General features: G+C 51.0%; 1 protein-coding gene across 1 annotated transcript in view; it reads left to right on the forward strand.

Moving 5' to 3' along the window:
- The window catches only part of RBPMS (RNA binding protein, mRNA processing factor), a 188,128-nt gene that overhangs the window by 164,587 nt on the left and 4,024 nt on the right, over positions 1-19,517 (forward strand). Inside the window, exons 7-8 of the mRNA XM_007962088.3 lie at positions 10,090-10,159; positions 17,287-17,390. Coding sequence (XP_007960279.1) covers positions 10,090-10,152 — 63 coding nt within the window. The 3' untranslated portion in view covers positions 10,153-10,159; positions 17,287-17,390. The remainder of the gene's footprint in view (positions 1-10,089; positions 10,160-17,286; positions 17,391-19,517) is intronic.

A 19,517-nucleotide genomic window follows, 5' to 3' on the forward strand; every position in this document is an offset into this window, starting at 1 on the left:
GAGAAAGTCCTGGTTACCTGATTCCTCTTCAGAGGCCTCATTTGTCCAGGGTTAACAGCAGTTCTCTCGGATTTCTAATAGGGCTGTTGTACGGCTTACCTGGACATAAACCAAAGGTTTTAAAATTATAACACAGACTGCCTGAGGACAAGGCATGCACGTCCCTTGGGATGGCCCTGTGACACACTGGAAAAATTTTAAAGGTTAAACCCAAAATAAATACAGAAGTGGACCATGGGAAGAGAGACATAGGCTAACCAGGAAGGGACCTCAGAGAGGAGTAGATGGGCCTGGGAATAGTGGGCGGACTACCCAAACTGCAGGGCTGTCCCCACCACCCCTTATCTGAGCATTTGCTCATCAGCAGGGTGGGACTTCGAGAACTAGATTTTAAGAAAAGCAAATTGTGTGAAGCATCTGCATCACTATGCCCTGTAGGAAACACTGAGGCAAAAGACACAAGGACTTCTGCTTTGGTGTCAGGTATGTTTTGAATACATAGGGTACTGGGGGGTGTCTCGAGGGCAGTGCTGCGTATGGACCTCAGTGTGCACGCGGCTCCTTAGGAGTCTCCCAGCAGCGAGACAGCTGTGGATCCCCTCCAGGTGCATGGGCGGCTCACAGGGCAAGGACTCTGATGGTTTTGGCTTCCACCTCCTGTACAGTGGCCAGTGCTGTAAGGGTCGTTGGCCCCACAGGGAAACCTGTGAACAGAGCCATGTCTGGGGCCCCAGGGAGATGGCTTCAACACCTCACCTGGCAGTCCTGCGTCCCCAAAGTAAGGCAGGAGTCCGGAGATTCCTGGTGCTTGCTTCTGTGAATCTCAGGTCACTTTAGCACTTGACCCCTGACTGCCTGGTCCTTGAGGCCTGGGCTTCCTAAGATACATACTGTCTACTCCAGAGCTGTGGCTGTGGCTGTGACTGTCCGGAAAACCACGGCTTTGAAGGACTGCAGAGCTTGCCTTTGGGGCTGTTCTGCCCAAGGCCTTCCATTGTTTTCAGACATAAATGAAACTGTTAATCCTCTGACATTTACCTTTCCCTCTCAACCTGCAGCTCTGTGAAGGTCAGGCTGTGAGAAGCCACCCCTCTAGCGCTCCGTCTCCTGATAGTGCCAGCCTGGCCTGGTTTCCTGTTTGGTGAGGCTTTCTAGGAGCACCTGGCTTAGCTCTCACAGGAGGAGGGGAGGAGGGGGAGGCCAGGCCTCATGCTCACAGCGCCAGCCTCCTGTGAAAGTGGGCTGGGTCTCCTTTCCTTTCCCAGGCCCTTCCTGGGCTGATTTCTATGCCTGCCTCCTGATGCAGGGCCTGTGCTCTGAGCTGTGCCTTTCAGGAGAGCTCTGTGGGGCTTCATTTCCTTTCTAAGCTCGTGGCAGGAATGTAGGGTCGAAAGGACAGGCTCTGGAACTCCCTGGCCAGACACGAGCTCTGCCATTTACACACTGTGCTACCTCAGTTGAGCAAATTTCTTAACCTCTCTGGGCTTCAGGAAAAGGGCCAATAATCCTTCATGTAAACACTTAAGAGAGTGCCCGGCATATTAGAAGGGCTTCATAAATGTTTGCTTTAAAGGTAGCCCTTCCCAGGGATCTTGTAAGGGGCACTTGAATTTTCAGTAAGGAGAAGGAAGCCCAGACTAAGCCTTAGCTACCCACAAGGCAGTGACAGTTAAGACAGGATGGTCAGCACATGTGGATGACGCCAACGGGGGCTGCAGAGGCCTCACAGCTGGAGCCAAATGGAAGACTGGAAAGCATGAAGGAATGACGGGAGTAAGATGAGGCATTGCAGTGGGAGCGCCACCCACAGCACCGACTGACAGCACCTGCCCTGCTCCTGGCAGTGTGATCTCCACAGCTTTTGCCAGCACTGGGAGAGCTTATCCCCAAGAGGGGCCTCCCCAAACCAGGCCGGACACGGCCACCAGCACACCCTTCTGACAGGAAATACATCCGGGGTGGAGGGGGCTGGGCAGCTGAAATCCCAGAGACGGAATGGCCCTTGCCCTCGCAAGTTACTTCACACAAACCCGCTGTCCCTGACCTTTCCAGCTGTGGCCTTATCTCACTTTCCTATCGGAGAAACTGGAGAAGGAACCACAGGTCACCCAGCCCATTCCTCCCTGGACTTTCTGGCACTTTCTTCCCACAGTCCTTTTGCTAGGATTCTCCTCAGCCTCATTTCCAGGCAGTTGAGTTACATCTTGTACTTGGGGAGATGGTTCTCTTCACAGTTCTGCCATGAAACCCGAGAATCCACCCCCGGCCAGGCAGGTGCTGTCTCCCTGGCGACCCTCTCCGCCTCTTCCCTCATTTGCAGTGAGACAGACATCAGCATTTTGTCCTCCACCCCAGCTGGCCTCTTTAGAAGCAGTCCTCCAAAAGCATCCATGCAGGGTGTTAGGGAGAGGTGTGCTTTTGTCCAGAGCTGCTGCGACTGAGGCCCGGACCTCTTCATGTTGAGCAGTTTTAGAAGGAAATGCTGTTCAGAAACCAGAGTCAGTCCCCTAGTATATGGCTGTGTGACTTTGGCCAGGATCACTCACCCCAAGGAGACTTCCCTAGAAATCACAGTATTAATCAGGATGGGCAGAACATCTCAACATGGGCCGCCTCCTGACTGGGGGCAGCATTGCTCTCCATTACTCCAGTACTCTCCATTACTCCAGTACTCTTCATTACTCCAGTACTCTCCATTACTCCAGTACTCTCCATTTGGTACACTGTTTTCCAGGTTTCTAGGTGTGTTCCATGTTGTCCTTTGCGGAAGGTTAAACTCCCCAGATCCTGCACACCTTCTCCCCTGTCCTTATTAGCAGTAAGAGCCCAACCCTGAGTCCCAACAAGTTGCACCTGGAAGTGCCGTCTGCACTCGGCTGTTCCCTGGGATTAACAGCCGTGTGGCCCAACTGTCACAGTCAGGTGCTGCTGAGGGCCTGGCACCTAACTGGGACTCAGTTTTTAAAATCAAACCAGATATTAATGACAGTTCTACCCACTCTACTAAATTTGGGATCCTAGGCAAGTTGGTTTTAACTGCACTGAGACTTCGTTTCATCATCTATAAATGGGAAGAATGAACATCTCCATGGGTTTATTTTGCAGGAAACAGTAACACGTTTGGCTTAAAGTCATAGTTATGATTAAAATAGCTCTTCCAATGCCTTCCGTTTGTCAGGATTTGATCTGGTGTGGCCCAGAGGCTCCTGAGCCCTCCCTGTAGGCTTGAGGAGCACTTAGGACACAGGGACTCCTGACCAGGACCCCGATAAGAGAAACCTAAGGGCCCGGGCTTTTTACTTTGGTAAAGAAGAGAAGCACTGGAGCCAGGGCGAGAATGGTCCGTGGCTGTGGCGTATACCGAGACGAGGCTCTCTGGTTGGGTCAGCTGGCTGTGCACCCAAGGTTTTTGTCTTCCTTCTATAGGCATAGGTACCTGGATGCCATCCGGAAAGTATGTGAACTCTAACTGCTTTGGAAACAAAACCAGGGCTGCAGAGAAACTTTGGAATTATAAAATGTAGCCTTCATAAAAGGGGAAAGTGAACTTTTCTGTGAAGAAAACCAATTGTGACAGTAGGGGAAAAGGAAAATCAACTCCAAATGGAATCATGTTTTATTCAGGGTTTGTGCTGCCGGTGGGGAAGGCCAGACCCAGAGACAGGATGGGAAAGTGGGGCGCCCCAACTTCAAGCTTTGTGCGTTCTGCCACGAAGTTCTATGCGCTTCACTGAGCTTAGCTCCTGGGGACCTCTAATGGCCCTTGATAGCAAACATAGTTAAAAATTAACAGACTGACAGAATTAAATATGGATGACAAGCAACCACTGTGGACTTCATCTGACACAGGGTGTTACACGCTTGGGTGCCTTTAACCCAAGTGGCATCTCGAGTGAACTTCTGAGATGTCTGGGCACATTTCACATGCCTGTTTGGAAGCAGAGCCTAGCTTGTGCTTAGGACAGACGGGAAAAGAGTCTAAGAGCCCAGGAGAGAAAATTCTCCCTGGAGGCTTTTGTTTAATTAAACCCCGCTTTGATCGGGCTTACCAGGATGTACTCAGAGTCCTAGGACCTTGTCCTTGTGGTCTAGACCTTGTCCCTGCCTGGGCTCGGACCTCAGTAGCACCTGCCATCATGACTGGAAGATCCTGCAAGGGCACAGGCCAGCGGGGAGCATGGCCTCCTCCAGCCAGGACTTTCTTGCTCACCTCTTTCCAGCTGTTGAGGCAGGTGAGATGGCAGCCTTAGCCAAGGACCAAGTCATATCAATCTTGACATTCTGCCTAGATCATAGCAACTTAATTGCCCTAGGCAAGGAGTATTAGGTGCCAGACAGGTAATGAAGAATGCTGATGGCATTTTCATGCCTCTGAGTCTGCTGAGAAAGAGTATAGGCTGCCGATTCTGGGGTTCTGGGAGAGGAGGAGTGGTTCCTTTACAGGAGGGCCTCATTTCATGCAGCAGTGAAATTCCTAAAAAGTGTTCTTCCAGTTTTGGTGAGTGCTTTACTAGAAATAGAGGTGAGGGTTGCTATTTAAAAGAATCTTGCAGTCAGCGCTGTGAAGTAAGGAAGACAGTCTTTTTGTATTGCACATCATCCCTCCAGCCTGGTCGATGAGTTTGGAGTTTGTTGGACCAGCTTATGCTGGGCTTGGCGGCCTCTCTTCGCCTGGCATCCTCTGACAGAGTTTGCTGTCACGGCCTAACGTGCTTTATTTGGTGGTGCCACCCAAAAGTGGGTCCTGAGGTCTGGAGTGGGCGGGGCGGAGTTGATGGCAGTTAGTCACTGTGTGAGTGGTTCCCTGCAGTTGCTCCGTTTTGGGAACTGGCCCTCCAGGGGACTTCAGGGCTCCATTCTGGGGAGAGTCATGGAAACCTGCCTGAGAATATCCATGCCTTCAAAACATTAACCCATTAGTTTGAGATAACATTCCTGTCGTGTACATAAAACAACTTCTTCAAGCTACTGTGGGTTTCGTTTTGTTTTGTTTTGTTTTGTTTTGTCTTTTGTTGAGATGGAGTCTCGCTCTGTTGCCAGGCTAGAGTGCAGTGGCGCGATCTCAGCTCACTGCAACCTCCACCTCCCAGGTTCATGCAATCCTCCTGCCCCAGCCTCCTGAGTAGCTGGGACTACAGGCGAGCACCACCACGCCCAGCTAATTTTTTGTATTTTTAGTAGAGACGGGTTTTCACCATGTTAGCCAGGATGGTCTCTCTCTCTTGACCTCATGATCTGCCCGCCTCGGCCTCCCAAAGTGCTGGGTTTATAGGTGTGAGCCACTGCACCCTGCCCAAGCTACTGTCATTAACTATTTTGTTCAAAGAGGGATAGCTGACTTCTGAATGTGGTGCAGGGGAAACCTGCATTCAGGTATAGCACCTGCGCAAGGGGAGGTAAGAGAAAATCTTTAGCTGCTCCATGTGAATGAGACATCAGAGCGCTAGCGGGTTTGGCGGTCTATCTTCCAGCTCAAAGCATGCCAATGGCACAGCCCAGCCTCTTAGATCCGCCAAATGCTGCCACTGCAAGGGGCCTTCCAGACGAGCATTTCTCAACACCCACAGGGATGCACAGCTGTCCATAATCCAGAGAGCCTGCAGTTGGATAAACTTGGGCAGCACAGGTCTAGATCAAGTCAAACAGGTTTCTTTACGGAACTTCTCGGAGCCCTTCCTTTGCCGATATGTATCAGGAAACTGCTGAAGGGACCAAACTGTGCATTTCTCTCTAATGTCCTCGACATAGAGCATTTCTAGACCAATGTTCGTCCAGCCATACTTTTCGAAACTTTAAGAGCAGCATCTGCCAGACTTGAGCATGTACCTGGCGATCACCTGGAGGGCTGGTTACAGTGCTGTTTACTGGAGGCCCCTCCCAGAGTTTTGGCATTTCTGACAAGTTCCCAGGTGATGCCAATGGTCCAGGAACCTGAGAACCACTGTCTGGGTTTACCCCTTCATTCCCCAGAGAAGAAAACAGTCAAACCAGAGAGTGTTTACTTTCAGTAGTGACTATTAATTGAGCCAGTCACTTGCTAAGCACTTCTTGTGACTTCTTCTAAGGGCAGGTATGGTAGTGGGATTCAGCCCCTAGAGAGGGGACAGTGCAGTGGAAATCATTACTGTAGTGTTAGAGGTTTACCCTGTGCCAGTCACTCACCACTGCAGAAGGGCTGGTGCTTCAGGCAGGGCATCCTCCCGAGACTAGTCAAGGTCTTCCTGTCCTTGGCATCAGTATTAGGAACATAAATTCTGTCTGTATTTAATCCTCTGGCCTTTCATTTTCTCATCTATAAATGGGAAAGGATGGAAGTTATTTTTATGGGTGGCTGCCGCTTTCTCTAGCATTCCATTTGATTTTTACTCTGAGCTGCTGCTTTTCCTGGGTGTCTTGGTGCTCTCCTGTTGTCCAGTCCGTCACCGTGCTAAGTGTTGGAGACTTACCGTGTTAGCCATGCAGGGGCACTGCATTTTTAGAGCATTCCTGAAGAAGAGTGATGGTAGAATCCCAAACAGTGTGACCCTGGGTAGTGAACTCTAACATAGTGACAACTGTTACTACTATTGTAAATTCTAGTGGAGAAGATTCCCAGGGTGGTCCATGTTGCCTTAGATGTCACAGGCTGTGTGAAGTGCTTAGCGCAGTCTCTGGCACAGACTAAGTATCAGGGCCAGTTTGGTTAAGTATATTGTGTTAAAGTTTCTCACAGGGTCTTGAGAAGCCCCTGGAATTGTGTGCAAGACTGAGTGTGCACATTTGAGAGAACTATGGGGGAAGAGAGAAAGGGTGTGTGTGTGCGCGCACGCGCGTGTGTGTACACATACGTTTTCTGCACATGGCATGAAGAAATGTCAGGGGCCACTGCCTTGCATGGAAGGCCAGCCCTACATTATTCTAATGAGGAGCCCTAAACTAGCCTGCTGAACTGTTTGGAGGGGACCTTGACGCAGGCAGTCTGGAGGGAACTGTAGGTTTTCCCGTTAAGCACTGTAAAGCAGCCCTTATGGGATGGGCAGGAGTGACCTGGGGCCAAAAGCCGAGCAGAACAAGCAGCCCGAATGGGGCTAAGAGAGAACCCTCTCCTCATTAACCCCGCACAGTGATTAGCGCAGAGGAGCTTGTTCCCCCTACCCGGGCCAGCTGCCCGAACTCTGCTGTGCACCATGAGCCCTGCCACTCTCCCTGGCTGCAGTGCAGGAACCTGGATGAGCCGCTCAGACTTGGCCTGGGGGGCACTGCCCTCTGCTGGAAGCTGGGCGCAGCGCAGCCTCTCAGGCTGGAAGACGAGGCGGCCTTGGGTGTCTGTGGATGCGGTGAGAAGAGCCCCCCACTTGGCAAGCACGTAGTGTCCTAGCCTGAGACACAAGAGCAATGAATTCAGGGGTCTCTGTGTGTCCGTCACCCGCCACCACATCCACTCTGAGGAGCAGCCACCTATTGCATCACTGGCGTCCTCACTCCTCAGCTGAGCACAGCCCCCCCGGACCCCACAGCTCGGAACCCGCCTTCATATCACTCTGGAGTGCGCCTCGACCAGGCTGACTAGAGCCTGACGACGGGCCGCACGCTCGTCCTCAACCCCGCAGGCACCTGTGCGAGTGAGAACGTGAGGGCTGTGTGCGAGAGCTGGTCAGAGAGGCTGGGGCCGGGCTTCCTTCTCGCAGTCACCTGCACCGAAAGCAGAACCATGCCATCCACTGTGCGACTCTCCCCTTCCTGTGTCTCCTGTGAAACACCGTTGTGTCTTGGCCTCGTTGGGGCTCAGTGCCCCAACCCACACCCAGGCCGCACCAGTCGCACCCCTGCGCTCCACACTGACCCAGTGCACACAGACCCATCACCCTCTACTGTGTGTTTAGGTGTCCAGCCCCCACCTGCCATGGGGGCTCTGTGTCCCCGCCCCATCCTTTCCCACCTGTCTCAGGAAGGCAGCTCCAACTCTGCTCTTTGCTTAGTGAGCAAGTGGATTCAGATGCACCAGGCCATGAGCCATGGGTAGGTATGAGTTCTTTCTTCTCCCCACCTCTGCTCTCCTTCTTCTTCCCTGGACTCTTCTGTCCCCCTCCCTGCCCGTCCCTACCTCACTCCCATCTTCCCCATTATTGCCCTCCTTTTGTTCTGAACACACTTCTAATTTCCCAGAGGAGTGTGTTCTCCAGCCTCCCTGCATGGGAAGTTTCTGACCCTTGTCCCTGTAATTGCAATGAGTGCTGGGAGTGACCCCGGCCCTGCCTTAAATGAGCTTTGGTACCAGCTGGTGGCCCTGAGGACAGCAACTTTGCCTTTCCCCGATACCGGGGAGCCTGCTCGTGCTGGTCATCTGATCTCTGGTCATATCTGCCATGGTCGCCAGAGGAGACCCAATGCACAGGCGGCCTGAGGGAGTCGTGCAGACAGAAGCTCCATCGTGTCCTAAGCCTGCATTTCCAGACTCAGTGAGGCCAGCGAGGAAAGAACCGCTCATGAGGAGGCCCGTGGGGAAGAGACTCCCAGGCCTTCTTGTGCTCGGACCAGGGGCAAGGTCAGGGTGCTGTCGGATTTCCCTAGGACCCAATTTCTAGACATCCCTGCTTTTAGAATCAAGTTGGGGGATCTCATGGGACCTCATCCTGGATTCTGACCCCACTGGGCCCTGTGACCCAGGTCATTGAGAATCCCCAGACCTCAGTTGGTGTCCACACCTGTAAAACAAGATGAGGCAGGAGTTTTCCACCAGTCCCTTCAGAGCCCAGCGTTGTGCAGCGCTGCTTCCCAGACCCCCCTGCACCTCCCTTTCGGCCAGAATGGCTCCTGCTTCATCGTGAAGCTTTGGAGATCTGAGTAAGTTCTCCTCTGCCACCCTGCAGGAGGGCACTGCCTCACCTGGCCCTGCAGGCCTCGCCTTCTCCACTCCAGCCGTGCTTCTGGGCCGCTCATGGTGGTCATGGGGAGACCATGCCGCCTCCTTGTGAAAGGAAGAGCGGTGACAGGCGGGCGTCTCCTTCCTGTGTCCGAAACTGACATGGCCAGTGATGGATGCCGTTAAGGACTAAGTGTGCTTGCCCTTTTGGTTTTTGTTTTGTTTCGTTTATTTTGAGACAAAATCTTGCTCTGTTCCCAAACTGGAGTGCAGTGGTACGATCTCAGCTCACCGCAACCTCTGCCCTCCGGGTTCGAGCGATTGTCCTGCCTCAGCCTCCCAAGTAGTTGGGATTACAGGCATGCGCCACCACGCCCAGCTAATTTTGTATTTTTAGTAGAGATGGGGATTCTCCATGTTGATTGGGCTGGTCTCGAACTCCTGACCTCAGGTGATCCGCCCGCCTTGGCCTCCCAAAGTGCTGGGATTACAGGTGTGAGCCACTGCGCCCAACCATTTTTTTCCCCCCTCCATGTTTTCCTTGGCATAGGACCTGGAATATGCTGCCAGGTGGACAAAGTGTTGCTCAATCCACCTGTGTTTGCGGCTGGCCTTCCACTTTGGAAAGCTAATGGAAGAGACAGGGCTGCTGGTCCCACCTGGGGGGCTACTTGCTAAAGGCTGTAGGCCCATCTCCTTAGCAGGGTGAGCAGAGAGCCTGGGGTACCAGACACCCACAGTACCAAGAAGCTGGAACCCTTTTTCTAAAAGAACAGGAACAGTATCGCAAAGAAGTCCTGGCCAGCCACTGGCGTGGATGGGGTCATGAACTGCCCCTTCCTTCCCAAAGCAGCTGTTTCCACACTCTGCTTAGAAAGCCCTTAGATAGCCTTTCACCAGCCTAGGCCCAGGCAAAGGAGTTCGCTGTGCCGGATGTTAGCCTCAAAATGGCTGCTAACCTTTAAAAGGAGGATGAGAGCAGAGGAGTTGGTGGAACCTCGGGCGCTTCTCGAGGTGGGTGCTTTCCTTGGAGAGCTTGCCCGTGTGTTCATAAGGGTGTGTGGAACGCCTCTCAGGACACTGCTCTGATGCTTTTCAGCCCCTTGGGGAAGAGACCCTCACAGGCTAGTGTGAGTGGGTACCATCTTGCAACAGTGGGGCAGTGGCAGCCAAGCAGGATCCTCCATGAGAATGGGGATATGCTGGGGAGCCCTGGCTCACGGCCTTCTCCCCACATGTCTTTTCAGATGCGCTGGCTCCCTCCCTCCGAGGCTACTTCTCAGGGCTGGAAGTCCCGTCAGTTCTGCTGAATACTATGTAAGTACTCGGTTTCCTATGGAATGTGTGAAGCCCCTGGTACGCATCCGTACGTGGTGGATGTGCCATGAATGCGGCTCTCCTCCTTTCTCTGCACCCACACGTTATGCACCTCCTTTGATTGTCCGTCTTTGTTAAACTCACTTGAACTACATAGCGGTGCATCTTTTCCGAGAGGAAGTTTTCACCTAGGTATGGGTGCTAGTCTGTTTGAGTCTAACTTACGAAACCAGTACCTGGCCTCCCCACTTAGAAATAAGCAGCCAGTGCTAGTTTCTGTGGAACAGCTGTCAGAACGTTTTATTACGTAACTGTAGTTCACCTGCTGCCAGCATGAAACCAAAACCTTAATCTACAGGAGGAGTCATCCACTCGTTTACACAGTAGTTGATTATGAGAGATTTATTAGAATGAGTTTCCCTGCATTACCTCATGTCCAAAGTTCTCATCGTTCTGAAGTACCTCGTTTTCCTACCAAAGGTGCAGTGCACAGTTCCAGCAGGCTTTCCTTTAAGGTTTTCATCATGAAGGAAGCGGTATCCTAAATGGGCATTTTTGTGCCATTTTAGGCCTAACTTTGCTTCAGAGAACTACCAAATGCCTTTTCTCCATTTCTACAGAATACCAAATGCCTTCTGTAATTCAGAAATTCTGAATTTCTGTGAAGTACAAGGCACTGTTCTTCTAAACTCTAATTTAGTATGTGAATTTGGAGAGTCTAATACTTCGAGTTAAGTTTTTACAATGTTATAGTTCCACCATCAGCCTTCTCTTGGTTTACATAGTTCCTTCACGAAATAGGAAGGAAAATGAGAAGAGGGAGGGGCCTGATCCTCGTCCTGTTAGAAATGCTGAAGAGATCATGGCAAACCTGTGTACCTGATTTTACAACAGTGTCATGGGCCTTTCCTTGGAGACCTTCTGTTCTAAGATAAAAATACTTCCAAACTAAACTAGCATTCCTTTTCTTTTTCCACCTTAACACTGAGTCCATGTGCCTTTGTTAGATCATTTGAAGCCATTTAGATAGACTCTTCTGGAGAGGCGTTCTGTGGAAAGAACAGGCCCCTGGTCGACTTAGATTCCACCTACGTGGAGAAATGTTTCAGACCCTCACTAGAGCTGGCCTTGCGCAGGTCCATGCCCTGTCAGTGAAGAAGAAAGAGAGCATTGAATAAGATTTGTAAAAAGTGTTAGGGTTTATTTTATACAGGTGAGTCGCCCTGTTGACCTGAAGTCTCGGTTGGTGGGTCAGGTCACCTTCAAGATCTGGGGGGGACTGCTGGGTGTGGACTTCACGTTTGAAGTTCTCATCACACAGGAGGCCGGCCCTTTTGGATGAGCTCTGGTCCGAGTCAGAAGACCCCTTCTGTGTTCGCAAAGGAGAGGTCTCACCAGACAGTAGAGAGATGAGTAATGGGCATGAGAGTGTCAGAAGCTTACAGACGATTCTCAGAGCAGCCAGTCATAGCCCAGCAGCCACCAGGCCATTCACGGCTCTTTCTCTGATGGTAGGGATAGGAAAGTTGAGAGCGAGCGCTCTGTGCTTTAGGACATCAGCATCAGTAAGCTAAAATTGTGTCTACTCTTCCTCTAACCCAATGTATTTCATATTTTAACCCAAATACTTCATATTCGAGTGTAGCCAAATAATAATAGTTCTCAGGGGTGATCGCAGGTGAAGTACACAAATCCTTCCAAGGTCAGTGAAACAAATTTCTTTACCCAAAGATTCTCGGAGCCTTTATTACCATATGAACATCATGAATATTTAAGAGGAGGGGCTCTGGTACACAGTGTTCCTCAAGCTTATTTGAAACCAGGTCATCCTTTTTTCACGGAATCTTAGGAGACTAATATTTCATGCTTGGGGGAACCATATCCTAACCTCTTAGCCAGAAATGAAACCAGAGGCTCCCACATATAGAGATCCTTGGATGAGTATTCATGTGTGATACTGCACATTAATCTGTGATGATATTTAAAAACCCAGACAATGTACTAGCTGCTTTTCTTGTAGCTACTTTTGTTTGTCCCTTATTTTGAAATTACATGTCGTGTGTGTGTGTGCATAAGTACCCTTTTTAAATGGTAGTGTTAGGAAATGGTAATTGTCTCTTAAATGTCCTTTATTAGTTAACATTTCGTGATAGATAAAATGTTATTTTAAAATACTTGTGAATTCTAAAAGTTTGCTTTTTAAAAGATTTTTTTTTGCTCCAGGGAATACCATTTTTAAGCTATAAGACTATATTTCAGATATAGTCTAGGGTCTGTGAAGTCCAGAATTTCGTAAGTCCTTGTTTCGTCTTTGTGTACCCATAATTAACTTTTAAGTACAGATCCCAAAGCCTTATTTGGTTGCATAGGAACCTCTCCGTTACCATGGTGCCCAGCACTGCCTTACGACTCCAGACGGCACTGTTCACATGGACCCTGCTGAGAGCACCTCCCTCTTCCATAACAGTGTGTGGAGCTCTCCATTGTCAGGCTGGTAGGGTGCTCAACTGGAGGTGTCTAGGATGAGGTAACTGGAAATTCTGAAGCACACAAGAGAGGGTATGGCTTGAAACATGGACCTTGCCCTCGGCATAAACTGACCGTTGAGGAAGTTCATGAAACTGGAAGAGAGGCCACTCGCCGAGCACATCTGAGAGCCAAGTGTCAACAGAGAAAGAGCATCCCCCAGAGAGTGGAGAGGGAGCTGGAGGAGCAGGGGGCGCCAGCCACTTCTGTCAGATGCTCTAGGAAAATCAAGCGTGGTGAGAGAAGACCATCGACTTGGCGATTTCAGTTGGTAGAGAAGTTGGCAAAGGATGCTGGCCTGGGACCTAAGGAAGGGCTTTTTTCCCCTTAAGAATTGATGTAGGCCACAGAGAAGACATCCATTGTGAAGCAGTTGCGTGGGTTCCAGTGACAGAGATCCTGGGTTTCATTTGTATCTGCTCACCTAATTTTTTTCCAAATCATTTCTCACAGACCCTTCAGCAATGGCTACTAGAAGGATGAACAATTGCCCTCCTTTCGAAGTACGGCTTATAAAACCCTGTAAGATCCGAATAAGAATATGTAATGGGCCAGGCGCAGTGCTTCACGCCTGTCATCCCAGCACTTTGGGAAGCTGAGGCAGGTGGATCACTTGAACCTGGAAAGTGGAGGTTGCAGTGAGCCAAGATCATGCCACTGCACTCTGGCCTGGGCAACAGAGCAAGACTGTCTCAAAAAAAAAAAAAAAAAAAAGAATATGTAATGTCTCCCGTGGATGAATCATTTGTTCTGAGCTAAGCTTGGGCCATGGGCCAGACTCCTTCCTCAGAGCCTGTGGGGAGCAGGTGAGGAAGGAGTATGGATAATGGTGCCCATTATTCCTGCCCGCGGGAGAGTCCAGTCTCCCAGCCCATCTAAAGTTAGACCAGCTCAGTGCAGATCTGCTATTTCAGTTCCTTCTAGCCTCTTGGATCAAGTCCTTTCCAAGATGCCCTATAATCCAAGCTGTGTAATCTTAGGCGAAAGTAAATTAGAATTGGAAACAGTGGTGCTGATGAGCTAATATAAACATTTTTAAACTAGAACAAGTCTGTCAAAAAGGCCAAATGAAAGGCACATACCATTCATTGGCAGAGGCTCACGTGGCTGTCTCCATTCGGCGGACAGGGCTTTCTTCCCCAGCTCGTTTTCCAAGCATGGAAAGAACAGAAGACGAGCAGGAGTGATGCCGTCCTTCCAAATCCTCAAAGGCCAGGGCCTGCACTCCCAGAGGCCCTTCAAGGATTTTTCATTTATCTACTTGGACTTCTTAGTGCTCAAGAGAAATCAGTGACTAGATTAGAAATGTAAATAAGCCCTTTATTCTCTAGACAAACGTGTTGTGTCTGCTGTGTGCAAGATAGGAAAATGAAAAAACAGGCCTGTGCCCCTCAGGAGGCTGAGTTCTAATGACAGAGAACTGTGGACACATGGACAAGAGAGGGAGTTACTGCACACGATCCTGCAAGACCAGCCTGCTGTGAGGACAGCCAAGCTGAGAGCAGGTACAGGCCATGTGCATGCTGTCGCTGTGGCATAAGCAAGGCCATCAGGAGAGGGGTGTTCAGAGGGGGAGAGGGTGTTACTGGTGTTTTAATTTGCTCCGCCTCTTGCTGACGGATGGTGTTGAGTCTGGCCACAGGCTCTGTCTGCATCACTGGAGTTTTGCTGATGGTCCAGCCATGTGCCAGAGAGCCCAGAATACAGAATCGCCATTGAAAAGAGTCAGTTTCCCAGATAGAGTGAGAACAGGAGAGCATGAGCAATGCTGTCGTCACTCCTTACGTGCAGTGAGAGTGAGGCAACTTTCCTTGAAGGATATTCAAATAGAATTGAACTGTTCATGAAAGGGAAGAACCAACGTTTGGGAGCCAAATGGGATGTAGGGGGAGGTCTTCTTTCAGGACTCTTGAAACTTTCCTGGCCATGGACTGGGACCGGAGCCCAGAAATTATAAGCACATGTAGTTACAGCCTCCCCAAACTGGAGAAGGAAATGGCAAGAGAGAACAGAGAACACAGCGGAATTTGGAGCTGTTTTAACCTTCTCTTCTGTTTTGGGTGGAACGGCCTTGCCTGTCTTTGGCCGTGAGCTTGGAGTCATCCTCAGTGGAGCCCCAGGTGCTGGTGCCCGGGTAGAGCTTAGAGCTTAACAAGGAGGAAAGGCACTGGGGCTCCGGAGGCCCAGACAGCTGCGGTGGCTCCTGCTGTCACCCTGGCCTCCCCTTAGAAGAAAGCCTCGTGTCCGTGTCACGCTGTCACACTGCGGTGCACCCAGCAACCAGTATGAGGCTGTGAGGTCTGCACATCACACCTAAGGCTACGAACGCCATAAGTGTCCGTCACACCTAAGGCTGATACAGTGAGCAGCTGCAGCGTCTCAGGGAGGAGATGGGTAATAGGTAGTCAAATAAACATAATATTTTGGGTGGTGATAGTATTCAGGGAATAAATAGTAAGGCCAGTAAGCAGCTTAGTGCTGTGTGGTGGGACCGGCACTTCTGGTGCCTTCTGCTTCAAGGTAGCAGAGCAGTCAGGGTCCGCCTGAGAAGGTAACATCTCAGCAAAGACCTAGAACTTCACCAGCTTTATACGGGGTTTCTTTGTCAGAACACACTCCTTTAGTGAAGTCTGGAAAACATTTAACTCCTGTAATCTTAAAGTAAATGGACTGGAAGTGCAGCAGGCATGGCTCCTGTGCGGCACTAAGGGATCACTGGGAGAGTGTGCAGGGCCCTCAGAGACCTTTCTCCACTTCCCCAGTGAGGAGACGCAAGCCTGGTTCTGCGATTCCTTCCAGCTCTGGGGTCTGTTACAGTTCCCATCTGAGTTCTAAAGTTGGGGTGGGCCTGAAGACCCCCCATGCTGCCAGTCCTGTGGACGCAGTGGGTGCCCCTCCAACCACCACTGTCCTCTGGACTGTGCCACATCACAAGCACTTACCAAGCTCCTCTGCAAACCACGTGACAACCAAATGCAGTGAAAGTTGCAGCCCCCCCAACCTGCTTCTGCCCATTGTCTGTTTTCTGTGGCTCTGTCTGGAGTCCTTGGAGACTCCTGAGCATGTGCACCAGCAGAGCTGCCTGACTCTTCCCTGGAAGAAGTTCACAGAGGGCAGCCACAAGTTCAGACCAGGCCATGGGGCCCAGGGGCTCCACGACTCCTGAGAGCAGTTCCTGGCCGGACTCTGGCTCATGGCACTGCCCCACCCCAGGGAACCCCGGGGGTGCAGACAACTGTTATTGAGGTCCCAGAAGCAGGTTGTCCCCTATGCTCCTGGGGACATGGAGGAGAGGGAGGGTCCCAAGATCCCAGTACTTGTATGAGTCGCACTGATTAGCTGAAGCCGAGACTTCTTAATCCTAAAAATGCAGCCTCCCAGGAAGCGTGGCCTGGCTCTGCAGCTCTGGGTGGCTCGTGCTCTCCCTCCCATGTGGAGGGGGCCTGGAGAGGTTGGGTGAGCTGATAGGTTTCATGTGCAAAGATAATTATTTTCCTGTTCTCATAACCCAACTTTTACTAGGAAACTAGAATCACATCTAATGTTGTATAGTGAAGCTCTGGGGAGAATATTTTCTTCCTTAAATCTGAGGAGAGAGATGTCCTAGGGAGGTAGTCTTCAGGCTCACCCTTGATTCCAGAGCTGGGTTTCAGCACAGGCAGTCCCCTCCCCCTGAAGAGTCCTGGTGGGGCCACTCGGAGGTGTTTCTGGGGAACCCGGACGGTGCACAGCAGTGCGTTATGCGCTCCAGTTCTCAAAGCCTCGCATAGTGGACACGGTCTGTCTGCAGTAAGGGAGATCTGAGAAACGCTAGTGGGAAATAGACCACTGGTGTCCACATGCAGGGAATTGGGCTTCCTTCCCTGGCTGGAATCCTTGCTGTAACCAGCCGGCTTGGGGACAGCTGTGCCTGCAGGGGGAATATTAGAAACTGATTCTTTGCTGGGTCTTTGCACCTTCGTATTTCAAAATTCTTAGACCCTAGGGAGTAGCCAGATGGGTTCACAAATGTGCATCCTTTTAGTTTTTGTTTTCCAGGAGGTGCTTGGCGCAAAGTTTAGTCCTTGGTGCCTGTGACAGACAGGGATTTCTTACGGCCTTGGGCTGACCAAAACGGCTGTGTTTCGAAGCCTCCTGGAGGCAGTTGTTTCTGGATCTTGCTGTGTGGCGCCTCAGGTCCCATGCCTTTCCTCTGCAGGGCTTTTGGACGGTCCTCGGGGTCTAGGCCACAGCCCTTGGGATGCAACCACAGGGACGTGGGTGCAGAGTCCTGCTTGCTGGGCCCGCAGCCTCCTAGTGCACCCTCAGTGAAGAGTCACATGCTTTTCTTGGAATATCCTTCCTTGCTGACCCCCAGGAGCCTCCTCTCACTTGCTCCACCAACTCCTCAGTGTGTTTTCCTGGCTGAGAGCTTTTCATGTCGCATATCCCAGGCCATCCTGCAGCAGCCTCTCATCCTCAGCTCAGCAGCAGAGGCCTTTGATCTCTTTTGTCGTTGCCTCTCGGCTCTCTGCCCTCAGAACAGGCCGGTGTTCAAGACCAAGGCAGCCCCAAGTGGAGTTGACTGTGCACCGTTAACAGGTGATCTTTCTCCATCCCAGGTCCCAGGTGTGTGATGGCGGCTGCAATCTGTCTTGTGGGTATTAATGCAATCTTCAGTGGTGGCTACTGTTCTCTAGCTGTTCTACAGAACTGGAGCATGCTGGTGAGTAACAGAGTCAGGGCTACACCAGCCCTCAGAGGGGCGGCATGGCCTGGGTGGGGCACGGCGGTGTTGGCCAGTGTGAACACATGGGAACTGTGGGCCTCTGGGGGTGGGGTCTGGCATTCCAGGTGCTCCTGCCCCTCCACCCCGGGTGATTCTGCCCGGAGCTCTTTAACATCTGCTCCAACACGGCCTGCCGAGGGAAGGTCATCCCAGGACAGCAGCTAATACGTTTTTAAAGCACATCGCCCCAGTATTTGGGTACCATGAACATGTGGCTATCCAGCAGCACCTGGAGTGAGGGATTCCACTTAAGGAAATGTTACTGAAATGAAGCTTTTCCCTTTAAGTGTCACCTTTTTTGGGGGAAATTAATCATTTTGTTGGAAATTGTTTCAGTTGTAATGTGTATATCCCCCCATCTTATTAATCCAGTTATACTGAGTATGATCAGCCATTTCTTGATGACTTGGGGACACAGGATAATTACCCTTGGGCATGACTGAATCATAGAATTCTCAGTGAATTTCTCCAGACTGTGGGCCTTTTAGTAGGTCATGATTTTTTGGTGATCTGTCTTTTCAGTTGGTATCACCTGTCACTCCTCAGTTCATTAGCTACTAGCAGAAATGTAGTCTAAAAAAAATCCTCATGTAGCATCCCCAGAGGTGACCTTGCTGCTGGGTCTCTGGAAAACCTGGCTTAGAGCGGCGGGAACGCCAGGGGCAAGTCTGTGGCGGTTTATGTCTCAGCCTAAATAAAGCGGCAGGCTGCATCCCTCTGAGGGGCCTGTAAAAAAAGATGGATCCGAAAGGAACAAGATTCCTGCTACGGACAGAGAACCAAGCAGTTCTGGCCAAGGAGGTGGGACTGCATTTGAGGGGCTTAAGTCACTTCATACTCTGACGGTACCTCTCAGTGCCGAACCAGGAGCAGGCGTTAGGTGTGTGCTCCACTGGGAAGCCTGCCTCCCACCACCCCAGGCAGCTTTCCGACAGGGAGCTGGACCCTGCACTTGGGGCATTTTTCCTGGGGCTCCTGTTTCTTGCACTAACCCAAGCTTTTTTCACATCACATACGGCAGCTGGGTCTATCCCACCAGGCCCACGGCCTTCTAGCGTGTTAGCTGTTCCTTTTGTCATGGCTCTTAACAGTCATCACTCATGCAAGATTTTGTTCTTCCTCCTGGGGATATTTAAAAGTCAGTTAAGCCACTTACACATTTTTTTCCGCTTACGCAAGTTTTGAATGCTGGTTAGATGTCATGATTTTTTTTTTTTTTTTTTTTTTTTGAGACGGAGTCTCGCTCTGTCATCCAGGCTGGGGTGCAGCGGCGCTGTGTTGGCTCACTGCAAGCTCCACCTCCTGGGTTTACGCCACTCTCCTGCCTCAGCCTCCTGTGTAGCTGGGACTACAGGCGCCCGCTACCGCACCCGGCTAATTTTTTGTATTTTTAGTAGAGACGGGGTTTCATCGTGTTAGCCAGGATGGTCTCGATCTCCTGACCTCGTGATCCGCCCGTCTCGGCCTCCCAAAGTGCTGGAATTACAGGCATGAGCCACCGCGCCTGGCTGACGTCATGATTTTTAAATGCAGCAAGTCAACCAAAGTATCAACAATGCAAGGAGCAGGGGAGCTTTCCTGGCAGGCCATGGAAGGGCCTAGTGACAGAGGGCAGGTCTGGGTCACAGTCCTGGGGCAGCTGAGGGTCAGGTTGCAGATGCCCCGGATGTGCCTGAGAGCGCGGCGGCAGCCGTGGCCTTCTCAGCACCATGTGTTAAGGTGGGGCTCACCATTTCTTGGGGCCTTCCCTGGGATACAGGGGCAAGTTTGGAGGGGGCTTTTCTCTTCCCAAATCTGAGGTCAGACGACACTGCTTATGTGACCTACCCTTGTAGAGCAGAGATGGGCCACTCCATGGGCCCCCAGGGCTGGAGTGGAGCTCCAAACTGCAGAACACTGTGCCCTTAGAGGCTTCAGAGAGCGTGAACTTTTTCAATGACATGTTTGAAAATCTCTGTTACAAATTTTATCAGTGCCTGATGTTTTTGAAGATGAAGCTGACAGGTATTAAATGAAAACGGAAGCACTCTTAACTAGGAACCTTTGCCACATGATAGTCCATGT

The sequence above is a fragment of the Chlorocebus sabaeus genome, chromosome 8 (genome assembly GCF_047675955.1).
Source record: "Chlorocebus sabaeus isolate Y175 chromosome 8, mChlSab1.0.hap1, whole genome shotgun sequence".
Classification (NCBI taxonomy): Eukaryota; Metazoa; Chordata; class Mammalia; order Primates; family Cercopithecidae; genus Chlorocebus; species Chlorocebus sabaeus.